Consider the following 17,054-nt stretch of genomic DNA (forward strand, 5'->3'; position numbering starts at 1 on the left):
CAGCCCCGAAAATCGAAGTGCAACAATATGCGGTGACGAATTCATGCGTAGTTTTTGGATTCCCAGCCGTCGTGTCGGATTGGCACATTCCAGGTTGTGTCGCTGGAGGTCGATGCGTCACCGGAATCCAGAGGAGGATTCTCGACGTCGTCGTACACGGGGTTCGTAAACAAAGCAACATCATAATCCAGTGCGTCCGTGCAAGCCTCCGCTTTTCTCCCTTCCTTACGTTTGGCGAGCGCTAGTCATGATTCTTCAGGTTCACGATTTGTCTGTGTCAAGGCAACTCACTCGTGGATGCAGCAACTCAATGGCATCCCTCGATGAATATCTCATAAGCTAACGCCAAAAGTTTACTGAAATTGTCACGTTATGTAAGCGATCTCGCTCGAGCGGCAAAAGAATCCTCCTCTGTCTGTGGCCCTCGACAAAACGGCATTCGACACCAGCAGCATGATACCTCGAACGAGATATGCTCCACGAGGCGCCCGTATCCTCTGTTTGCATGAACAAGGATCACGGGCTCGTACTAGAGTCATCGCAACGATCGCTTCCAGCAGAGATCCTCTTAGCGCTCTGCACGTAAGGGCGCAAAGTTTGAAATTTCACGACTTGTTTTCCTTCCGGCACTCGTTTCCTCGTGGACAACGACGCTTTCCAAAAATGTTCTACCGAGTCCAACAGGATGCGCTTGCACTCGCAGCGAACAGAATACTCGCCTAGCGGATCGCCCAGAACAAGCCCGCTTTCGCAGGAGCGGCACTAAGCGCGGCAGCGGAGGATCGGAACTAGGCGCGCTTCCTGTACCCGTTATGGGTTTGCATTGAGCGATAGAGCAAACGTTGATGCAACACAGGGCTGCCCCCGGAGAGCGCTTTGGTGTCCATACGGGAGCACCCGCCAATTATCAAAAGTAATCGCTGCGACCAGTGCTCCATGACTGTTTACAAAAGACGATGAAGGTTGCTGGCGATGCGTAGAGATTACAACTGCCGTCTGTGTATAAAGTTCGTCGAGAGATCAGCGTGAAGCGGCAAAATCGCGGCGTTAACGCTGTGATAACCATCTCTCAACTGCTGACCACGGAGCTGGCGAGACAGGAGCGACCGGCGTATTGAATACCACGGATAAGAGCGTATGAAAGGAAGCAGTCACAGAAAAAGCCCGTCAAGACTAGTGCTGATAACAGTGGCAAGCGATACATATTTTAGTCAGTGCGCGCGAATTCGCAAAGCGGACCCCTTCTACTCTGTCCTGACTTGTATTTGTATAAAGAAGTAGTGAACACGTCGCCCGAGTCAATGGAGACGCGGGAGTCGCGAGCTGCTGTTTCCATAGCGAACGTTGCAAGCGATGCGAAAGGCACCACTTCGCGCATAGATATCCAGGTTTGCACTTCGATTCTTCAGAAATGAGCGGTCTCATCCCGTCGTTGCGGAAGTAGTACACTGATTCTAGCTTCCTCCAGTAGGCTCCAGGTACGAAGCAGCCTATGCTTTGGGAAAGGTGTTCGACCTTTGGACCCGCAGTCGCTTTTGAAACCTGCTAGCAAAGCCGCTCACCGCATACGAAGCCGCGTATTCTCTGCGAATAAAAAGTCCGACGTTCAGGCATGAAACCGTTTCGAAACTTTCCAGCGGAGCCTGCATTTCCAGTAGAACTCAACGAGACGCTAAGACCGGCTACATATATGGCTGGGTACTCGCCCGGTTAGCAGGTACGCTCGCTGAACCTGTGCCCGTTCACGACGCGTTTCAGTCCCTAGCGCTTGTCGACAGCGGTGCTCGTGAGCAGCAGCTCGTTACAGCGCACATTCAATGAGACATGTAGACTGCTGCAGTCCCGAGCAACGCCCTTGCCAAGTAACGGGTACCGAGATCCACCGTTTGTACTGCCGCAGCGCCTTGTCGCTGACGTCCAGCTCGCTGGAACCCAACACCGCTTTCAGGGCGAGCGCGGCGACGCCCTAGTTCGCGTTCCAGCGAGCCGGTCTCTATGCTAGGTAGCTCCGGTGCAAGTATCCAGCGGACCAGGGAGGTTCAGTCCCCAAAACGTCGTGGTGACGTTCGATCTTTTGGTCATGCAAAGGCGGCAGGTGTCAGGTCACCACAGGTGACGGGATTCGTCCCGGAACTATGTCCACGCTGGGGCGCATGCCCTGCTAGGCAGACTCGTCGCAGACACACAGCAGCGCACTGTGTCGTGCGTCCAAGCAGCGTCTATCCGCGAGCAGTGTGCTCCTTCGTGAGCAGCAGCTGGAGGCTCGCACTGAAGCACATCGAGACAGCGTCAACTGGGAGCGTCCAGCGACGCTTGCTCGGCCTACAAGCGTCGTCAGACTCGAAGGACTCGACTGGGGCACCAACGGCGCGTTTGGAGCCGGTTTTTCAGACCGCAGAACACGTTGCTGCGCACTATGCGGTGGAGATTGAAGCTGGACTCAGTACGAGCCGTGCTCGCGAACTCTTGCGCATTCATGGACCGAACGCGCTTCCCGAACCGGAACCACAGACGCTCGTTCAACGAGTGCTCAAACAGTTTGACGATCGTCTGGTGCAGATCCTTCTGGTCGCTGCCGGCATATCCTTTACGTTGGCAGCAACAGCAAAGGAGCGAACGGCTTCCGCGTTCCTAGAGCCTGTCATTATTCTAACGATTCTGCTCTTGAACGCTGGTATCGGGGCGATCCTCGAGTCGCGAGCAGACGAGTCCATCAGGGCCATGCGAGCCTATATGAGCGAGGAGGCTGTGGTTGTCAGGGATCAGGGCGCTAGGTCGTGTATACCAGCGCGGGAGCTCGTGCCTGGTGACGTCATTGAACTACGAGCCGGTGACCTGGTGCCAGCGGATGCTCGTGTCGTGCGGTTACTCTCGAATACGCTCCAAGTCGACGAGTCGATTCTCACCGGTGAGTCCCTTGCAGTGGACAAATACGTTGAGGCAATGGAGCAGGCGAAAGATGCACGAGGCACCGGTCGACTTCCGTACCAAGAGCAGCGCAATATGTTGTTCACAGGCTCCGTGTTGACCAGGGGTCGCTGCCTCGCTATCGTGGTCGCAACTGGCGAAAATACTGCTGTCGGTACAATCCGTGGCCAACTCGTACGGAGAAGCAGCAGCAGCAGCAGCAGCAGCGCTAGTCGCAAGAATGGTGAAACGGAGTTAGCCACGGAAGCGACTACCGAAACCCCGCTGGTGGAGCAGATGAATCGCCTGGGAGACCTGCTCACCAACCTTGTGCTGGGTATTTGTGCAGCGGTATTCGCGCTCAATCTTGTACAGGAAATCCAACAAGTACCCCTTGCCATGATCATTTCACAACAACAGGTCGATTTAAGTCGTATTCTCGAGCAGGTCATCGAATCCTTCAAATTCTCGGTGGCTCTGGCTGTAGCTGCAGTTCCCGAGGGTCTGCCTGCTGTAATCACCACCTGCCTAGCCCTCGGAACGCAGCGCATGTCGAAGCGCAACGTACTTATCCGCTCCCTGCCCTGCATTGAGACACTCGGCTGCACATCTGTGATTTGTTCGGATAAGACCGGGACACTGACCCAGAATCGCATGCGCGTCGTGGAACTCGTACCGGTACATGATTCGCTCAAGGAGGCGCTCTCGCTGGTGCTTGCACTCTGTTCAGAGGCCACCCTGGATGGACGAGGTGATCCGACGGAGCTCGCATTGCTGCGAGCCGGCGAAGAGCTGCGACCCTCCGACAGTAACCGAGCATTCTGGGAGTCGCATGCACGAATCCTGCAGGTCAATGAGTTCGATCGTGTTCGGAAACGCATGAGCGTCGTCGTTACCTGCAGCGTGCCGGTTTTGTCGACGGCGAATACGAACGATCACAAAAGCACCTACACGTATTCACTAGTCAAGGGCGCACCAGAGACTGTTCTGGAACAGTGCTCCTTCGTTGAGCCAGACGCTGTAGCATACTGGTCAGAGCAGACGAGGGAACGCTCACGTAGCGGTCTTCGCTGTATTGCACTGGCTATCCGAGAATGCACCAGCGACGCTGCACAGGACAGTGCCGAGAAACAGCTCACGTTCCTGGGACTCGCTGCCCTGCAGGATCCTCCGCGTCCAGGAGTCCGTGAAGCGATCGCTCGCTGTCGACAAGCAGGTATTCGGGTAGTGATGATCACGGGGGATCACGCCTTGACGGCATCTGCAATTGCCGCTCAAGTCGGTATCCTCGATACCTCCATGATCGCAGATGCCGCAGCGGAGAAGAGCGGTACCTTGACGCCTACAGTGGTGCTCGGTGCGGACCTCGAGAGCAACCGTTACACCCCAGACCAAGTGGCAGCAGCGCGAGTGTTTGCACGCGTCGAACCGAAGCACAAGCTACAGATCGTCGAGACGCTGCAGCGGACCCGCAGCGAAGTCGTCGCCATGACCGGGGACGGTGTCAACGATGCACCGGCGTTGGCTGCTGCGGACGTCGGCGTCGCCATGGGAACCGGAACCCAGGTTGCAAAGGCCGCTGCCGACATGGTCATTGTCGACGATAATTTCGCTACGATCGTCTCAGCTGTGGAAGAGGGCCGCTCCATCTACGCCAATATGCGGCAGTTCATCCGCTATCTCCTCAGCAGCAATATTGGTGAGGTGATTGCCGTCCTGGTGAGCTCGCTTTGGCTGCACGTTCCGGAGATTCTGTCACCGGCGCAGTTGCTCTGGGTGAACCTCATTACCGACGGTTTACCTGCCATCGCGTTGAGTTTCAACCCGACGGATCCGGAGGCCATGCAACGGCCGCCTCGTCGGCGCGATGAACCCTTCCTACGTACCCAGGGTGGACTCGGTGGTGACCTTGCCCGTTATCTGGCGATTGGTACATACGTTGGTCTCGCTTGCGTCTTCGGATACCGTGGATTCATAGACAACACCGTCCAAGCGCGCTCCGTGGCCATGTCAGTGCTTGTCACTGCCGAGATGGCCAATGCCTTGAATGCGGTATCGGAAACCGAGTCGATTATCCTGCAGCCACATTTGATGGTGTCGAATCGTTGGCTCCTGGGTGCCGTGCTTGCCTCAATGGCACTGCAGCTGATCGTGCTTGAGAGTCCTCTGTCGCAGACAGCTTTTGGAGTCGAGCGCCTTTCTCTTGGGGATTGGCTATTTGTGGTGGGCGCCTCCGTTCCCGTCATTGCCGTTGATGAAGTGTTCAAATTCTTTCTGAGAAGAGCGCGGGCGAAACGGTCGAGTCAGGGTTCGTGAATCGTGACTACCGGAAAAGGGAGCGCAGGCTTGGGCACTTGCGAAGAGCATTTTGCTAGAAACCGGCAAGTGCTGGCCTTGTCCTGGATGTATGTGCTGCATCACTGCATGACACCTGAAATGACGCGCTCGCCTCTGTCTAGCACGCCTGGAGACGAAGAATTCTATATCCTTTCTCTTTCTGCTGCTTGCGGATGAGGCATTGCTCATTGCAAATAAGTAGTTGCGCATTGCTTGCTCCTTACATAAATGTTAAAGCGATCGATGGCTGTGTCCATGCCCGCTCTGACTGGGTTCATGTGAGGCGCTTTTACCTTTTGCCGAAGCGCGTTCCATGGTTATGCTCACCTCATGGAGAACATGTCCGACGTACATGTTGGTACCACAGTGCTCGAGCCTTTCGTAACGCTTCTTGAACGGCCACGATTGGGGTACTGCTATTCCAAGCTCGAGAGTGAATGTTTGTAATGCCTCGTCGTCAACGTCGTTTCGGCAAGTCCGTCGTGCACACACCGTCACACACACACACACTTGCACGTGCACTTTTCAGCGATGCTTCTTCTTGGAATATTCTCACCTCAGGTTCAGGGACCGTTCAGAATATGTCTCTCACATGATCGCTGGATCATCGATCGGTACTCGATGTCGAACTGGATCCCCCGGTCCGTATCTCGTCCAACGAAAAGCGTCAGCAGAGGCACGCCGCATCGCCCTCGGTTATATGCGCTTTCTGGTTGCGCATGCGAGAGCCTCTGGTTCCATTCGTCGGCCCAGTAGCATCCAAAAGATGTCCGGTAGTTATTCCAATGCGTCGTTTGAGCGCTGCGAAGGAGTGCGTCTCATCGGAGAGCCCTGACGACAAGCATCCGCCATCGCGCTGTGTGTCTGCGCGCCTCCGTATGCAGCTTCGCGCTCGACGAACAAGCGACGCTGCTTCGCTTCTGCATCATCATCGTCGGCCCCGGAATCATACACTGCTCACAACCACGCACGCCGTTATCAGCTGGTGGAGCGCTCTTCAAAAGAAACGCTCTTACCGTACCGCGTTCGAAGCAGCTGTTCGTGGTACGCTCTAGCCGACTTCAAAGCTCGGAGATTCTCGTGTTTCTGCTGGTTTCTCCAGCTCGCGTATTCGTGGTTCATGTGAATGATGAATCCGTCTCGGAGAACATACATTCGGTAGCCCGCATAATGGAGCTCCTTAATGAAGCTCTGCTTGTTCCAACCGTAACCAACGAAGGAATCCTCGTATCGCGGTAGACCATGTCGATAGGCCACGATGTACGGTTCGTAGCCGTCGCGATAGCGCACGCGGTACGGCTTGTGCGGCTCGTGTTCGGATGTTTCGTTAGCGTCAGCAAGCCAGCGAATGTAATCCGTTGGACCGTGTCCCGGCCAGTACCAGGATACGTGGAAGGGCACAATACGACCGGCGCGAGTCTCCGCAACAAGTTCCGCGCGTGTCGCCGGCAACGATGTCTGATGCTCTTCCCGAGCCTGAAGCTTCTCAAAGGCGGGTACAATCAGCACGGCCCGACGTTGTTGCATCTCTTCGCGAAGCTCCGGGAATCGTCGAAGCGTCCTCTGAACGCTCTCCACGAGGTTCGGGCTCGGCACAAAATCGACATCCACCAGGAACACCCAGTCAGTGCGGGCGTTATCGAGCGCTAGGTTTCGCGCAGCGTTGAACGGGTAGTACGTCGGACGTTCGTAGTCGTCGGCGAGCAGCAGATGAATATCTACGCGATCAGATCGTCCCTTGGGATACATGTCCAGAACCTGGTGAGATTGGCTGACGTCGGGGAGCACCAGAGCGCAAGATATCGGTGCTGGCCAGTGCTCAGTGAGCCGGCGCAACTCAGACAACTTGGAGAGGGATGCATGGGTCACAAGCGAAACGTTGATTTCAGTGAGTGCCCGATGTGATCGCTGGATCTTCTGCGGACCCAGCACATTTTCTAGCTTCAACGTATCCAGAGCCGGTGCACTTGCAGCGACAAAATAGGGAAGCGTGCGCAGCGCCAGCGCTGTTTGCGACGGCACCGTTCGAGAGGGCGCCTGTCGCGCCTCCGCACACCTCTCATAAAGCGCGTTTTCGAGCTCTTCACATGCGGGAAGTGTCAGCGGTGGATCCGTGCCCGCAAGCTGATGCGGGTTATCAATTAAGCGACATAGGTACATGAGGCGAGCAAGCGAGCGCACGCACCGAAAGTATTCTCGTTGTGGACCTCGTGGCAAGGTATCGCTGTCTCCGAGCCAAACCGCCCGCAAAGCATCACCGTTTGTGGACACCTTTCTCCTAAAAAGAGCATAGTTAAAAGTAGGAACGAAGCGGACCAAAAAGAACGCGCAGCAGACAAGAGCGATAAGCGCAGCGAGCCCCAGCAGGCGGAGTCGTCGACGCCCCACAGTCCGTCTTGCGCGGCGCTGCTGATATTCTCTGTCAGGCCACGCTGGCAACCAGCCTTTATGGAGCGCTCTCTCGCTACCATAGTTTTGTACCGTACTGCGAATCATGGTTTTTTATCCGCTGCATATTCGTGCTGCTAGCTTTGAAGCGAAATGAGGTCTAAATAGGCGGCTTTCGAAGAGAAAACAGCGACGACTACACGAATGCGGATACAGATACCCACTTGTACTAATTGTACCAATATTAAGGTCTATTAGATCCCATTTGTAGAGGATGTGATGGGTGCCGCACCCCGCACAGGTCCAGCGGCCGCGTTTTCGTTGGATACGCTCGCGTGCGCTCGGCCACCGGGGAAGCAACGAAAGCGCGCTCTATGTTCCTTCATGTCAATGGTACTCCATATCCTGGTGCGTCTCATCATATGCTTTTTTGCGGTTTATAGAAGATTTGTTCGAAATGCATTCATTTGAAGAAACAGAGAGAATCCAAGGAAAATTATAGACTGAAATTCGGGGATCCAGAAGGGCCCTCATCACCGCGTTATACCAGCGAACGAAAAATCCCCTAGTCGCCGACCATCGAGCGAAGAGGAACAAGTGACGAAGAAGCGGAAGCAAAAGGGAGATAGTCGCCAAAACGGTGATCTCTCGACCGGACGATGACCAGACTCTAGAGGCACATAGGGAACGAGAACCAGGAATCCATGCAAAGGTGACTTCAACAGGAGCGAAGAAACGCAAAGAGTTCGTGAGCCGCGACGGAAACGCTGCTATCAATAGCAGACGATTTGCGGCGCTGAACGCGAGAGCCGACGAGCTGATGCGATCCAAAATTGCGAGGCAGCGTCTCAGGATCCATGTGTGCCTGGATAACACTGACCCCGATACCAGGATGCGGGTGGAAACACACTGGGAGGCGTCTGCGCGCGGGTACTCATTTTGCCTCCATTGTCATAGAACGTTTATCGTTTTCCTGACCATATATGGGCAATCACGAATGGGCAAACCGCTGTTCTCGAAGAAGCGACAGGTGAGCAAGACCGCTGCATTAGCCAGTACGGCTATTTGCACGGGTGATCGCCTACAAATCGCCAAACATACCGGAGCGCTTCGCATCGCAGGCAACGTAAAAGCAATGTGTGGCTTCTGTTTGCGACATTCTTCTATTCTGCTCTATGACGACGTCGATTTCCATCACGAATGAGCTGTCAAGGAGTACGTGACAAAAACTGCTCTCGAGCTGCTCCTGGTGAGACCCTTTTTTTCCGATTCAAGCCAGTCGAAGGCGACATCTCTGTTGCCAAACACCGTTTTTGAAGCTCACGGATCCATCGACGAGTCGTCCGCATCCATGACACTGTCATCCGACGAATTGCTCTTCGGAAAGTCATTCTCTTCCTGAACCATTCCTGAGCTGGTGTCTCTCAGCTATGCTTGTTTGCGGGAGGGAGCGAAAATGCGCGCCTCGGTCCGTGAACATCGCCCTTGGGAGCCGCTAAAGAGATTGATGCTCAGGAATCGTGGAGATATATGTAGGAGAAACAGAGTTCTGGAACAAGTTCCACTCAGTGCGTCGAAGGAGATGCTTTAAACGCTCCAGACAGCACATGAGACTCTGTTCGATTCGCTTGCAGTTTCGGTTGTATGGAGGCAAGAGTCAGGCATTCGCCAACTTGTGCGATAACTTGCAAAAAAGCAAATGGTCGATATCTCGAGTTGTCATGCTGTAGTCAATGGCACTGGACGTGCAGTAACGCGCGAGCGCTGCACTCCGATTCCTTTGACGACAGCGTACATGGAGTGCAGGAATCGGCGCTTTCAGATTTCCTTCCATGAGTTCAGGACGACACCATTGCATCACGGGCGCGGGTGCATGTTGAATCAGGTACAGATGGAGAGCGTGAAACGGATCCGAATGCACGAGATGGTGCTCACTAAGCTGAGCGGACGCCAGCTGACGGGGCGATCCCAGGTCCAAGGCTTGCTGTGAGGTGACGCTACCAGCAAACCTGCACACAAGCACGTTCTACACCGAGACCCAAAACGCCTCGACCATCATCCGGGGATATCTTTTGCGTCCGAAGCATCCAGCGGCCATATGTCGAGCAAGCCTTCGAGGGTATCGTTTGGTGATCAGTGTGGGCATTTTGCTGAAACGCGGAAGGCATGCGATGAAGAAAATCAGTAACCAGGAGAGAGGGGAATGGATTCTTTCGGGAGCGAGGCACTGGTATTGGACGGTCAGCGATCGAGCACGATTGATCACTATATACATCCGCAACGATTTTCCTTGGCAACTAGTGAACATTAGCAATGTTCAATTACTCGATATCACCGTGCATATGCTCGACGCGAACGGCCGTACGATCGCCCCAGACTGCACTGTTACCGTACGACGTTCGTGGTAGCGTCTCCCGCGCTTTCGCAAGCGATCAGATTTCGCGAGACACCTACCGGGAAGCCTGATCCAGCCTCTACATCATGCCTGGATTCTGGACTGGGGATGGAGGAACGAGGACGCATCACCATGTGCGGGGCGCTCCATACTCAACAAACTGGAAGCTTTTGCGCATCCGTCGGAATCTGGTCCGATGCACTGATCCAGTACACACTAAAATAAAGCAGTGACGATGGAGGGCGGTGCCTTTGACACCGTAAAGCTCGCTTGACAGCGACCGCATGGACAAGAGGGTGAAGTGCGCGGTTCCGCGGCGCGCTCGCCACGGGAAATGGCGCCCCAAGTGAAAAAGCGGTCAGAACACGTGCTCATACAAGGTCGAATGCGTTGGTTGCTCCCTCGGTTACCGACCAAAACCGCTTACCACGATGGCACTTTGCATATCGATGATGTTTATCCAACGTTAGTGACAATGACGCAGTGCAGCGAATCATCTAGAGAATATATCTCTGGTTCCAGTGCAGACACGCCATCATGAATGCATTCAGTGATGCCCGTCACAATGCGCTTCGCTGGGAACACGCTATCCCCATTCGATGAAGCGCGGTACGGCAGGCCACGTAGACCTTGAAAACCCTTGCATTTGCTTGGCGCTGCAACACGAATCCGTTCAGGCATCGGAAAAGTGAACCGCTGCAATTCGGCATAGCATGCAGACCTTGAACGCTGTCACGAGACGTTAGTTCTCTTCACTTGGAACCCCTGAAGCATCGGCTTCGCGAATTTTCTGCTCCAGCGCAGTGACCGTCTCGTCGATCTCACGAATGACCCTTCCCGAGTGGATGAATACGGCGCTGCGAAGCGCCTCAGACGAAGCGGTCGTCCAGATGCTCTTAGAGGCGCGTCTCATGTGCCAGAGGCTACCCACGTGGATGAAGCGACAGGAAACGCCGAATAGAGACATGGACTCCGGTGTTTGTAGCCTGCACGAGTGGATATACGAATCCCATGGAAACCCGCAAGACTCCTCTAACGTGGGGATGCACCAAAAATGTTTGAAGCACTGTAAAAAGAAACGCTGTGCGTCGAATCCGACACGATACAAGGCTGGTGATCCGTTTCGCCAGCTGCCGCGGGATTTGTCTTCGGTCAGCGAGCAGCCGCTCTGAACAGCGAGCAGTTGCTCTCGGGCCAGGTTACGAGCTTCGATTTCAACCTCAGAGAGCCAGTTGTTTTGGATAGGCACTGCATCCAGCTCCATCAGAAAGATCGCATGGTAATTGTTCCAGATTTGGTTGTGACCGATACTGCAGACAAATGTCAACAGCGGCCCGTTAAATCTGCTGGAAATCGTACCAGATTTGGTCATGTTGTACACATCGTGCTCTGGTTTGAGGCCGCAGTCAAGAAAGCGTATCGACCGGAAGCAGTTCCGACAATAAGCGTTTCTTTCAAATTCATTGACTATTCGTGTACGATCCGTAACGTTCAATGCCCGACTCGTGAGCACAACCAAGTCCGGTCGGTCTTCCAGGTTTGCTTTGCCGCTGCGTTCCGAGTCCTTTGAGAACAAGCAAGGCGCAGCACCACTCGCGCCTGTGTTCGGTCGCCAATAGCGAAAGTTGGCCCGCAACGTGACCAGGTCAGCGGAACTGCCCAACGGTACCACAACTGCAAAGAGGCGACTGACCGGCAACCGTTCAGGCGGCTCCTCAACAATGTCAGTTCCAAGCGGCCTTCTCAGCAGCCATAGCGCAGGGAGCGCTGCACACGTAAACGCAGCAACCAAATACACCGTAAGTAGCAGCTGAGGTTTAAAGCCTGAGTAGCTGCTGGTCTTGCTTCGCATTGTACGTTTTCGCTTCAACTAGGCAAAGAAGCGCTTTTTCTTGTCCCCAGCGCCACCTGCTCTGCGCTCGGGAGCTTCTGGAGACTATGAATGAAAAGCACGCACAGCACGCTCCTCGGCTCGCAGCGGTTTACCTGAATATTTGGCGTAGCTGTAGTGTGAGCACGTTTTACACGCAAAAAAACCTCAGGAAAAGCGAACGTGATAAGTTGTCACGTTACATGGAAATCCGTGTTTCCGTTGATAGACTGCTTTGGGTAGCTTTATGTCATGGGGATCTGTTTGTGATGCGGCGACGACGACGACGACGACGCGCGCGGCATCTCGTACGGATACACGCTTGCAGTATTTCATCTCAATTGGGTTCCATCATCACGCACGTGTCGTCAAATGCTATTTCGCGGTTTATTGCAGAGACATTCAAAGCGCGTTCCGTGGAAGGAATAAAACATCCCAGGGGAATGCACGGACCAAGTCGGGGACCCCGAAGGATCGTCCTCGCCAGGTGCCAGAAAAAACGAAAAATATCCTCTTGTCATCGAGTTTAGAGCGAAGAAGAGCAAGTGACAAAGAAGAAAAAGATGATGATTCGTGTTGGTAGGCGATTCAACGTGTACGCACGACGGAACGATGACGAGACTATGGTGGCACAGAGGGAACGAGTGCTAGGAATCCTTACAAGGATGACTTCAAGCATCCTCAATGCACGCAGTGAGCTCGTGAACCGCGACTTGAACACTGCTATCAATACCAGACGATTTTCGGTGCTGAACACGAAACCCCAAGAGCTGACGCGAGCCAACTTCGTGGAGCAGCCTCTGATACTCAAAATGTGTAAGGAGAAGCTGGAGCCGATAGCAGGCGGCCGGTCAAAAAATGGTTGGGTGACGTCTGCGGGTGGGTATTCATATACCCTACATGATCGTGCGAAAACTTTTGTTTCAGTGACCACATAGTGCATGTGAATAAATCTGTTCTGATGTATAGCTCTTCGGGATCCGCTTGTCGCGCTTGCTCGAGCGAGATTTCGCGCTTGCGAACGACACCAATGCTACCTGCCTGGCCGTGCTCGGTTTCATGAGCTCAACGAAAGACCAGAACAGCGTGGGTGAGTTAGAAGACTTGGCCTTATGGGCAGTGGAAGCTCTTACGGTGGCGCTTGTCCCTCCTGACGACACGCTATGCTGTCTCGATTCGCGAGCGTTCGGGCTCCTCGGTACGCCTGGAGAAACTGGTTTTCAACACGCGAGCATCATCGAGCAGTTCCGAGACGACCTCTCCCGAAATAATAGACCGCACTTGGTCACGAGTGATGCCGGCGTTGAAAACCTCGCTGAACGCAGAGTCGATGGCTGTGTCACTTTCGGCGCCTTAGACAGCGCTTTCGCCGACGAGGCCTCCTGCGAGTCCGTGCTACGAACAGTCGCCCGCCTGCTGTGCTCAGGTGGAAAGTTCTTTGGTCTCTGTGTGGACAGCGCAAGCCTATGGACACCACTGCGGAAAGCTTACGAGGCACGACAGACTGGGCGGGCTGCTCCTGCACCCAGCGTCGATATTCGGCTACCGTACCGGGCAAGCGACGCGAGCTTCTGTATCGCCATGGATCCGGATGCGAATGCACTCTTTCGCTCCGCATACGGACACGTGTTTACGCTGGGCGTGGGCACAAGAACAAAAGCCTCGTCTCGAAAGTGCTATCTTGTGAACTTTGGAGAACTGATTCGAGTCGCATCACGCGTAGGTCTCGAGTACCGCGAGGCCTTGAACTTGAAGGATTTTTGGGAAGAATTTCATCGCCCATTACAGTATTGTGAGGAGATGCGTAGCTTTTACCGACGCTTCCAAGGTCAAAAATTTCGACCAAGTCCAGCGGCGCTCGAGGGCGCTGCGTATTTCTCCGTATTTGTCTTTGAAGCAGTGTCCTGAGCACATGCATTCCAACCTTTTAACAAATATCGTTTCTGACTAAACGCCCAATACTGAAAGCTGTAAGCATAAAGGGCCTCTGCCGTCAGAAATCATTGCTCTACCGAATGCATTAGCAGTTCGCTGCCAAGAAGCAACGATGCAGCAAACCGACTCTAGAGCGCATCGGCGAGATGGAATCGCGCGGGCAGCGGCATCCGTTGCTCTGACTCTCCCATGTCGCATGTAGTGTTCCTTCTGCTGCTCTCAGAGCGGCAACAAGTGCTCTTCCATAAACGTGCCCTCATGGTCCACAAGCATGCGTTGACTTGCATCCAGGGTGCATTCAAGGCTTCTCTGAGAGCAGCGTTCGCACGAGCGATCGCGCGTCCCAGATACCGCTCCAAGCATGTACGAATCTGACTGCAGCTCAGTACTTCAACGTTTCGACCCGGAACGCTAAGGCTTCGACAACGCATCCACGTCCATCATTAGAGCTCCAGCAACATACTCGATCCGTTATGTACCAGATATGTGCGTCAGTGTTCATCTGGTCTACTGGTATCGCGGCTCAAAATCAGAGTCGCAAAACACCGCACACTTGCACGCTGCACGCACGCTACTTGCTCAATCCAAGCTCTACTTTATTCGCTGAGCCAGGATTTATGAGAGCAGCGAAACAGAAAATCGGGTCTTTGAAGGCATTGTTTCTCCAGTGATCACAAGGTCCAACAGCTTGTTCAAAACAGGGGCGGCGCTGGGCTCCAGGCCCAACGACGGTGCGCCGTCAACGCAACGCGGCCGTTCTGTGAGACGTCGTCGGGACGCCTTTGCGAGCTGCTTTCGAGGTGCAACGAACATCGCGCAACGCTTAATTGCTACGCAGACTAGAGCTCGTGCGCAGCTGTTCCAGGTGCGCCTGTGAGCGTCGTGTCAGTACCTGCCACGGCAGCTGGTGCTCTGCCCAGCGTCATGCGAACAGCGCCAACGCGGCAGCAGAGCACTTGAGTACCCCGAAGACGGGTGCCAGCTGGTCTAACTTGGCGCACTACGCAATTGACACTGCAAGTTATCGATAAATCTTCAAGTGCAGGAAAGGCACCTGAGCGCTGGAGTCCATAGGTACCGAGCTTCCGAGAAACGACAACCAGTTGACGATAAGAGTCAAGTCAAAGCATTCAGCGCTCTGTACGCGTCTTTCCTCGCAGGCAACTGCAGTTTACAAACAGCTTCGATCCCCGCGCGTACGTCTCTACCAAAGGTTGCGCTATGGTCTCCCAAGTCACTACGACTGCCTCGCAGACGAACGCTTGCTCTCGGGGGACCTGGTGCGGCTCCTCGCGCACCGCTTCCTATCTCGCAGTGCCACGGGTCCCAGCGCTTAGTGACGCACCCAGTTCATAAAAAGTCGAAGCAGAGAAAAATTCGTCTCTCCGATCGAAAAGACATCAGCCGGGCTATATTTGGAACGTGCAGCGGCTCCCGGTTTGCCACCCAGGGAAGCACACTCCCAGTCTACAGCTCTGAGCATGGCAAGTCGAAGTCCGCGGCCGAGGCACGCAATAGGTCTCGCGCCGTCCATCAGTCCTTTTTGTGTAATAATAAAACTAAATAATCTATTTGATACCGTTTCCCTTGTGACAACGACCACGAGAGGCAAAACCTGGACCTCCGCATCAGCCGAGACCATCCACCGTCACCACTGAAGGCCACCTATTGGTGTTCCCAAACGTCGGGAACACTTCATGGAAGCCGAACAAGACTCGAGACTGAAGGATGCGCTTGGCAACCTCCACAGAGCAGGGAAAATAGCTCACGTTGATCCCGAAGTCCTCAAGGTGCTCTCGAGTCCAAAGGAAAGCCTCATTACCGCAGTGCCGGTGCGTATGGACTCGGGGAAGCTCGAAGTATTTCGCGGGTACCGCGTCCGTTGGAACGATGCACGAGGTCCGACTAAGGGAGGCATTCGTTTCCATCCGTCCGTTTGTCTCGATGAAGTGAGCGCGCTGGCCTTTTGGATGACCTTTAAGTGTGCGGTTGCAGATATCCCGTTTGGTGGTGCCAAAGGCGGCGTGGCCTGTAACCCCCGTCAGCTCTCTCCGAGCGAACTGGAGCGCCTCAGCCGCTCATATGGGCGTAGTATTAGTCTGGTAATTGGCCCCGATCGGGATATCCCTGCACCGGATGTCTACACGAACACACGCATCATGGGATGGATCATGGAAGAGTACGAACATACGCATGGCGGAATCCGACAGCCAGCCGTGATAACCGGCAAGGCGGTTGCCCAGGGTGGGTCTCCAGGACGCGACGATGCCACCGCTCGTGGTGCCTACTACCTCATCAAGGAGATGGAAACGAGCACACATCGTGAGCTGCTCTCAGGCGCTAACGGGCCGATAACGGTAGCGATCCACGGTTTCGGGAACGCTGGCCAGCACATCGCTCGCTTGCTAGCCCACGATCGCAAGTACCGCGTGGTCGCAGTGTGCGATAGTCGGACGGGCGTCTTCTGTCGTGAGGGCGTCGACGTCGATCGTTGTGTTGAGGTGAAAGCCGAGACCGGTGCACTGGACGCCGAGCGCGTTGGACACGGAGCCACTAGCCTGGAACCCACGGCATTGCTGCTGCTTTCTGTGGACCTCCTGGTACCGGCGGCAATAGAGAACGTGATTCATTCAGAAAATGTTGGCCAGATTAAAGCGCGGTTGATCGTTGAACTTGCCAATGGTCCGGTGTCTCCGGAGGCGGACAGAGCTCTCGCCTCGCGGAACGTGGACGTGATCCCGGATATCCTTGCGAACTCGGGCGGTGTGATTGTTTCCTACTATGAGTGGGTCCAGAGCCGCACCGGCCAATGGTGGAGCGCTGAACAGGTCCACGAGCGTTTACAGGCCAAAATGGTCCATGCGTACCGGGCTTTGTTCGAACTGCTTCAAAGGATTCGCGCATCGCCGACGGGGACTGCATCGGCGGAGACTGACGGGGCACTGGGCGCGCTCACGTTCCGCGATGCGGCCTACGTACTCAGTCTACAACGCATTGCGGCTGCGATTCAGGCAACAGGGGGTAGTGCCTTTTTCGAAAAACGCAGCCATATGTGAGCGTCGTTCAGAGGATCCGTTGGACAGGTTCCTACGGGACCTCTGCGAGTCGTAAATCCGTAGCTATGGTATCGATTTGCAGCTTCGCAGATATCGAGATTTGGGTGCCCTGTCATCGGTTGCGCAGCAACGCTCCGCCCATGACGAGAGCGCCACCGACGAGGAC

The 17,054-nt window shown here is 54.7% G+C and overlaps 4 protein-coding genes and 1 non-coding gene across 5 annotated transcripts, besides 1 other annotated feature; 2 read left to right on the top strand and 3 right to left on the bottom strand.

Annotated features, from left to right (window-relative positions):
* Nucleotides 1–1,995: 1,995 nt before the first annotated feature.
* Nucleotides 1,996–5,223, top strand: CYME_CMM114C (calcium-transporting ATPase; the record flags this gene model as incomplete). Its single annotated transcript, XM_005536963.1, has 1 exon — nucleotides 1,996–5,223. The coding sequence occupies one exon, from the start codon at nucleotides 1,996–1,998 to the stop codon at nucleotides 5,221–5,223; it is 3,228 nt and encodes a 1,075-aa protein (XP_005537020.1).
* Nucleotides 5,224–6,222: 999 nt separating this feature from the next.
* Nucleotides 6,223–7,740, bottom strand: CYME_CMM115C (similar to glycosyltransferase; the record flags this gene model as incomplete). Its single annotated transcript, XM_005536964.1, has 1 exon — nucleotides 6,223–7,740. The coding sequence occupies one exon, from the start codon at nucleotides 7,738–7,740 to the stop codon at nucleotides 6,223–6,225; it is 1,518 nt and encodes a 505-aa protein (XP_005537021.1).
* Nucleotides 7,741–10,769: 3,029 nt separating this feature from the next.
* On the bottom strand, nucleotides 10,770–11,879 carry CYME_CMM116C (hypothetical protein; the record flags this gene model as incomplete). The annotated part of the gene is made up of 1 exon (XM_005536965.1): nucleotides 10,770–11,879. One exon carries the CDS (start codon nucleotides 11,877–11,879, stop codon nucleotides 10,770–10,772), a length of 1,110 nt encoding a protein of 369 aa, XP_005537022.1.
* A 543-nt stretch (nucleotides 11,880–12,422) lies between these two features.
* Nucleotides 12,423–13,441: a sequence feature (possible transcribed region).
* A 258-nt stretch (nucleotides 13,442–13,699) lies between these two features.
* Nucleotides 13,700–15,315, bottom strand: CYME_CMM118T. The gene has a single exon (XR_002461443.1). It is a non-coding gene; the product is annotated as a hypothetical transcript (transcript).
* A 214-nt stretch (nucleotides 15,316–15,529) lies between these two features.
* CYME_CMM119C (glutamate dehydrogenase 2) lies at nucleotides 15,530–16,888 on the top strand (the record flags this gene model as incomplete). Its single annotated transcript, XM_005536966.1, has 1 exon — nucleotides 15,530–16,888. One exon carries the CDS (start codon nucleotides 15,530–15,532, stop codon nucleotides 16,886–16,888), a length of 1,359 nt encoding a protein of 452 aa, XP_005537023.1.
* Nucleotides 16,889–17,054: the final 166 nt, after the last annotated feature.

Source organism: Cyanidioschyzon merolae, chromosome 13, assembly GCF_000091205.1.
Source record: "Cyanidioschyzon merolae strain 10D DNA, chromosome 13, complete genome".
Classification (NCBI taxonomy): domain Eukaryota; phylum Rhodophyta; class Bangiophyceae; order Cyanidiales; family Cyanidiaceae; genus Cyanidioschyzon; species Cyanidioschyzon merolae.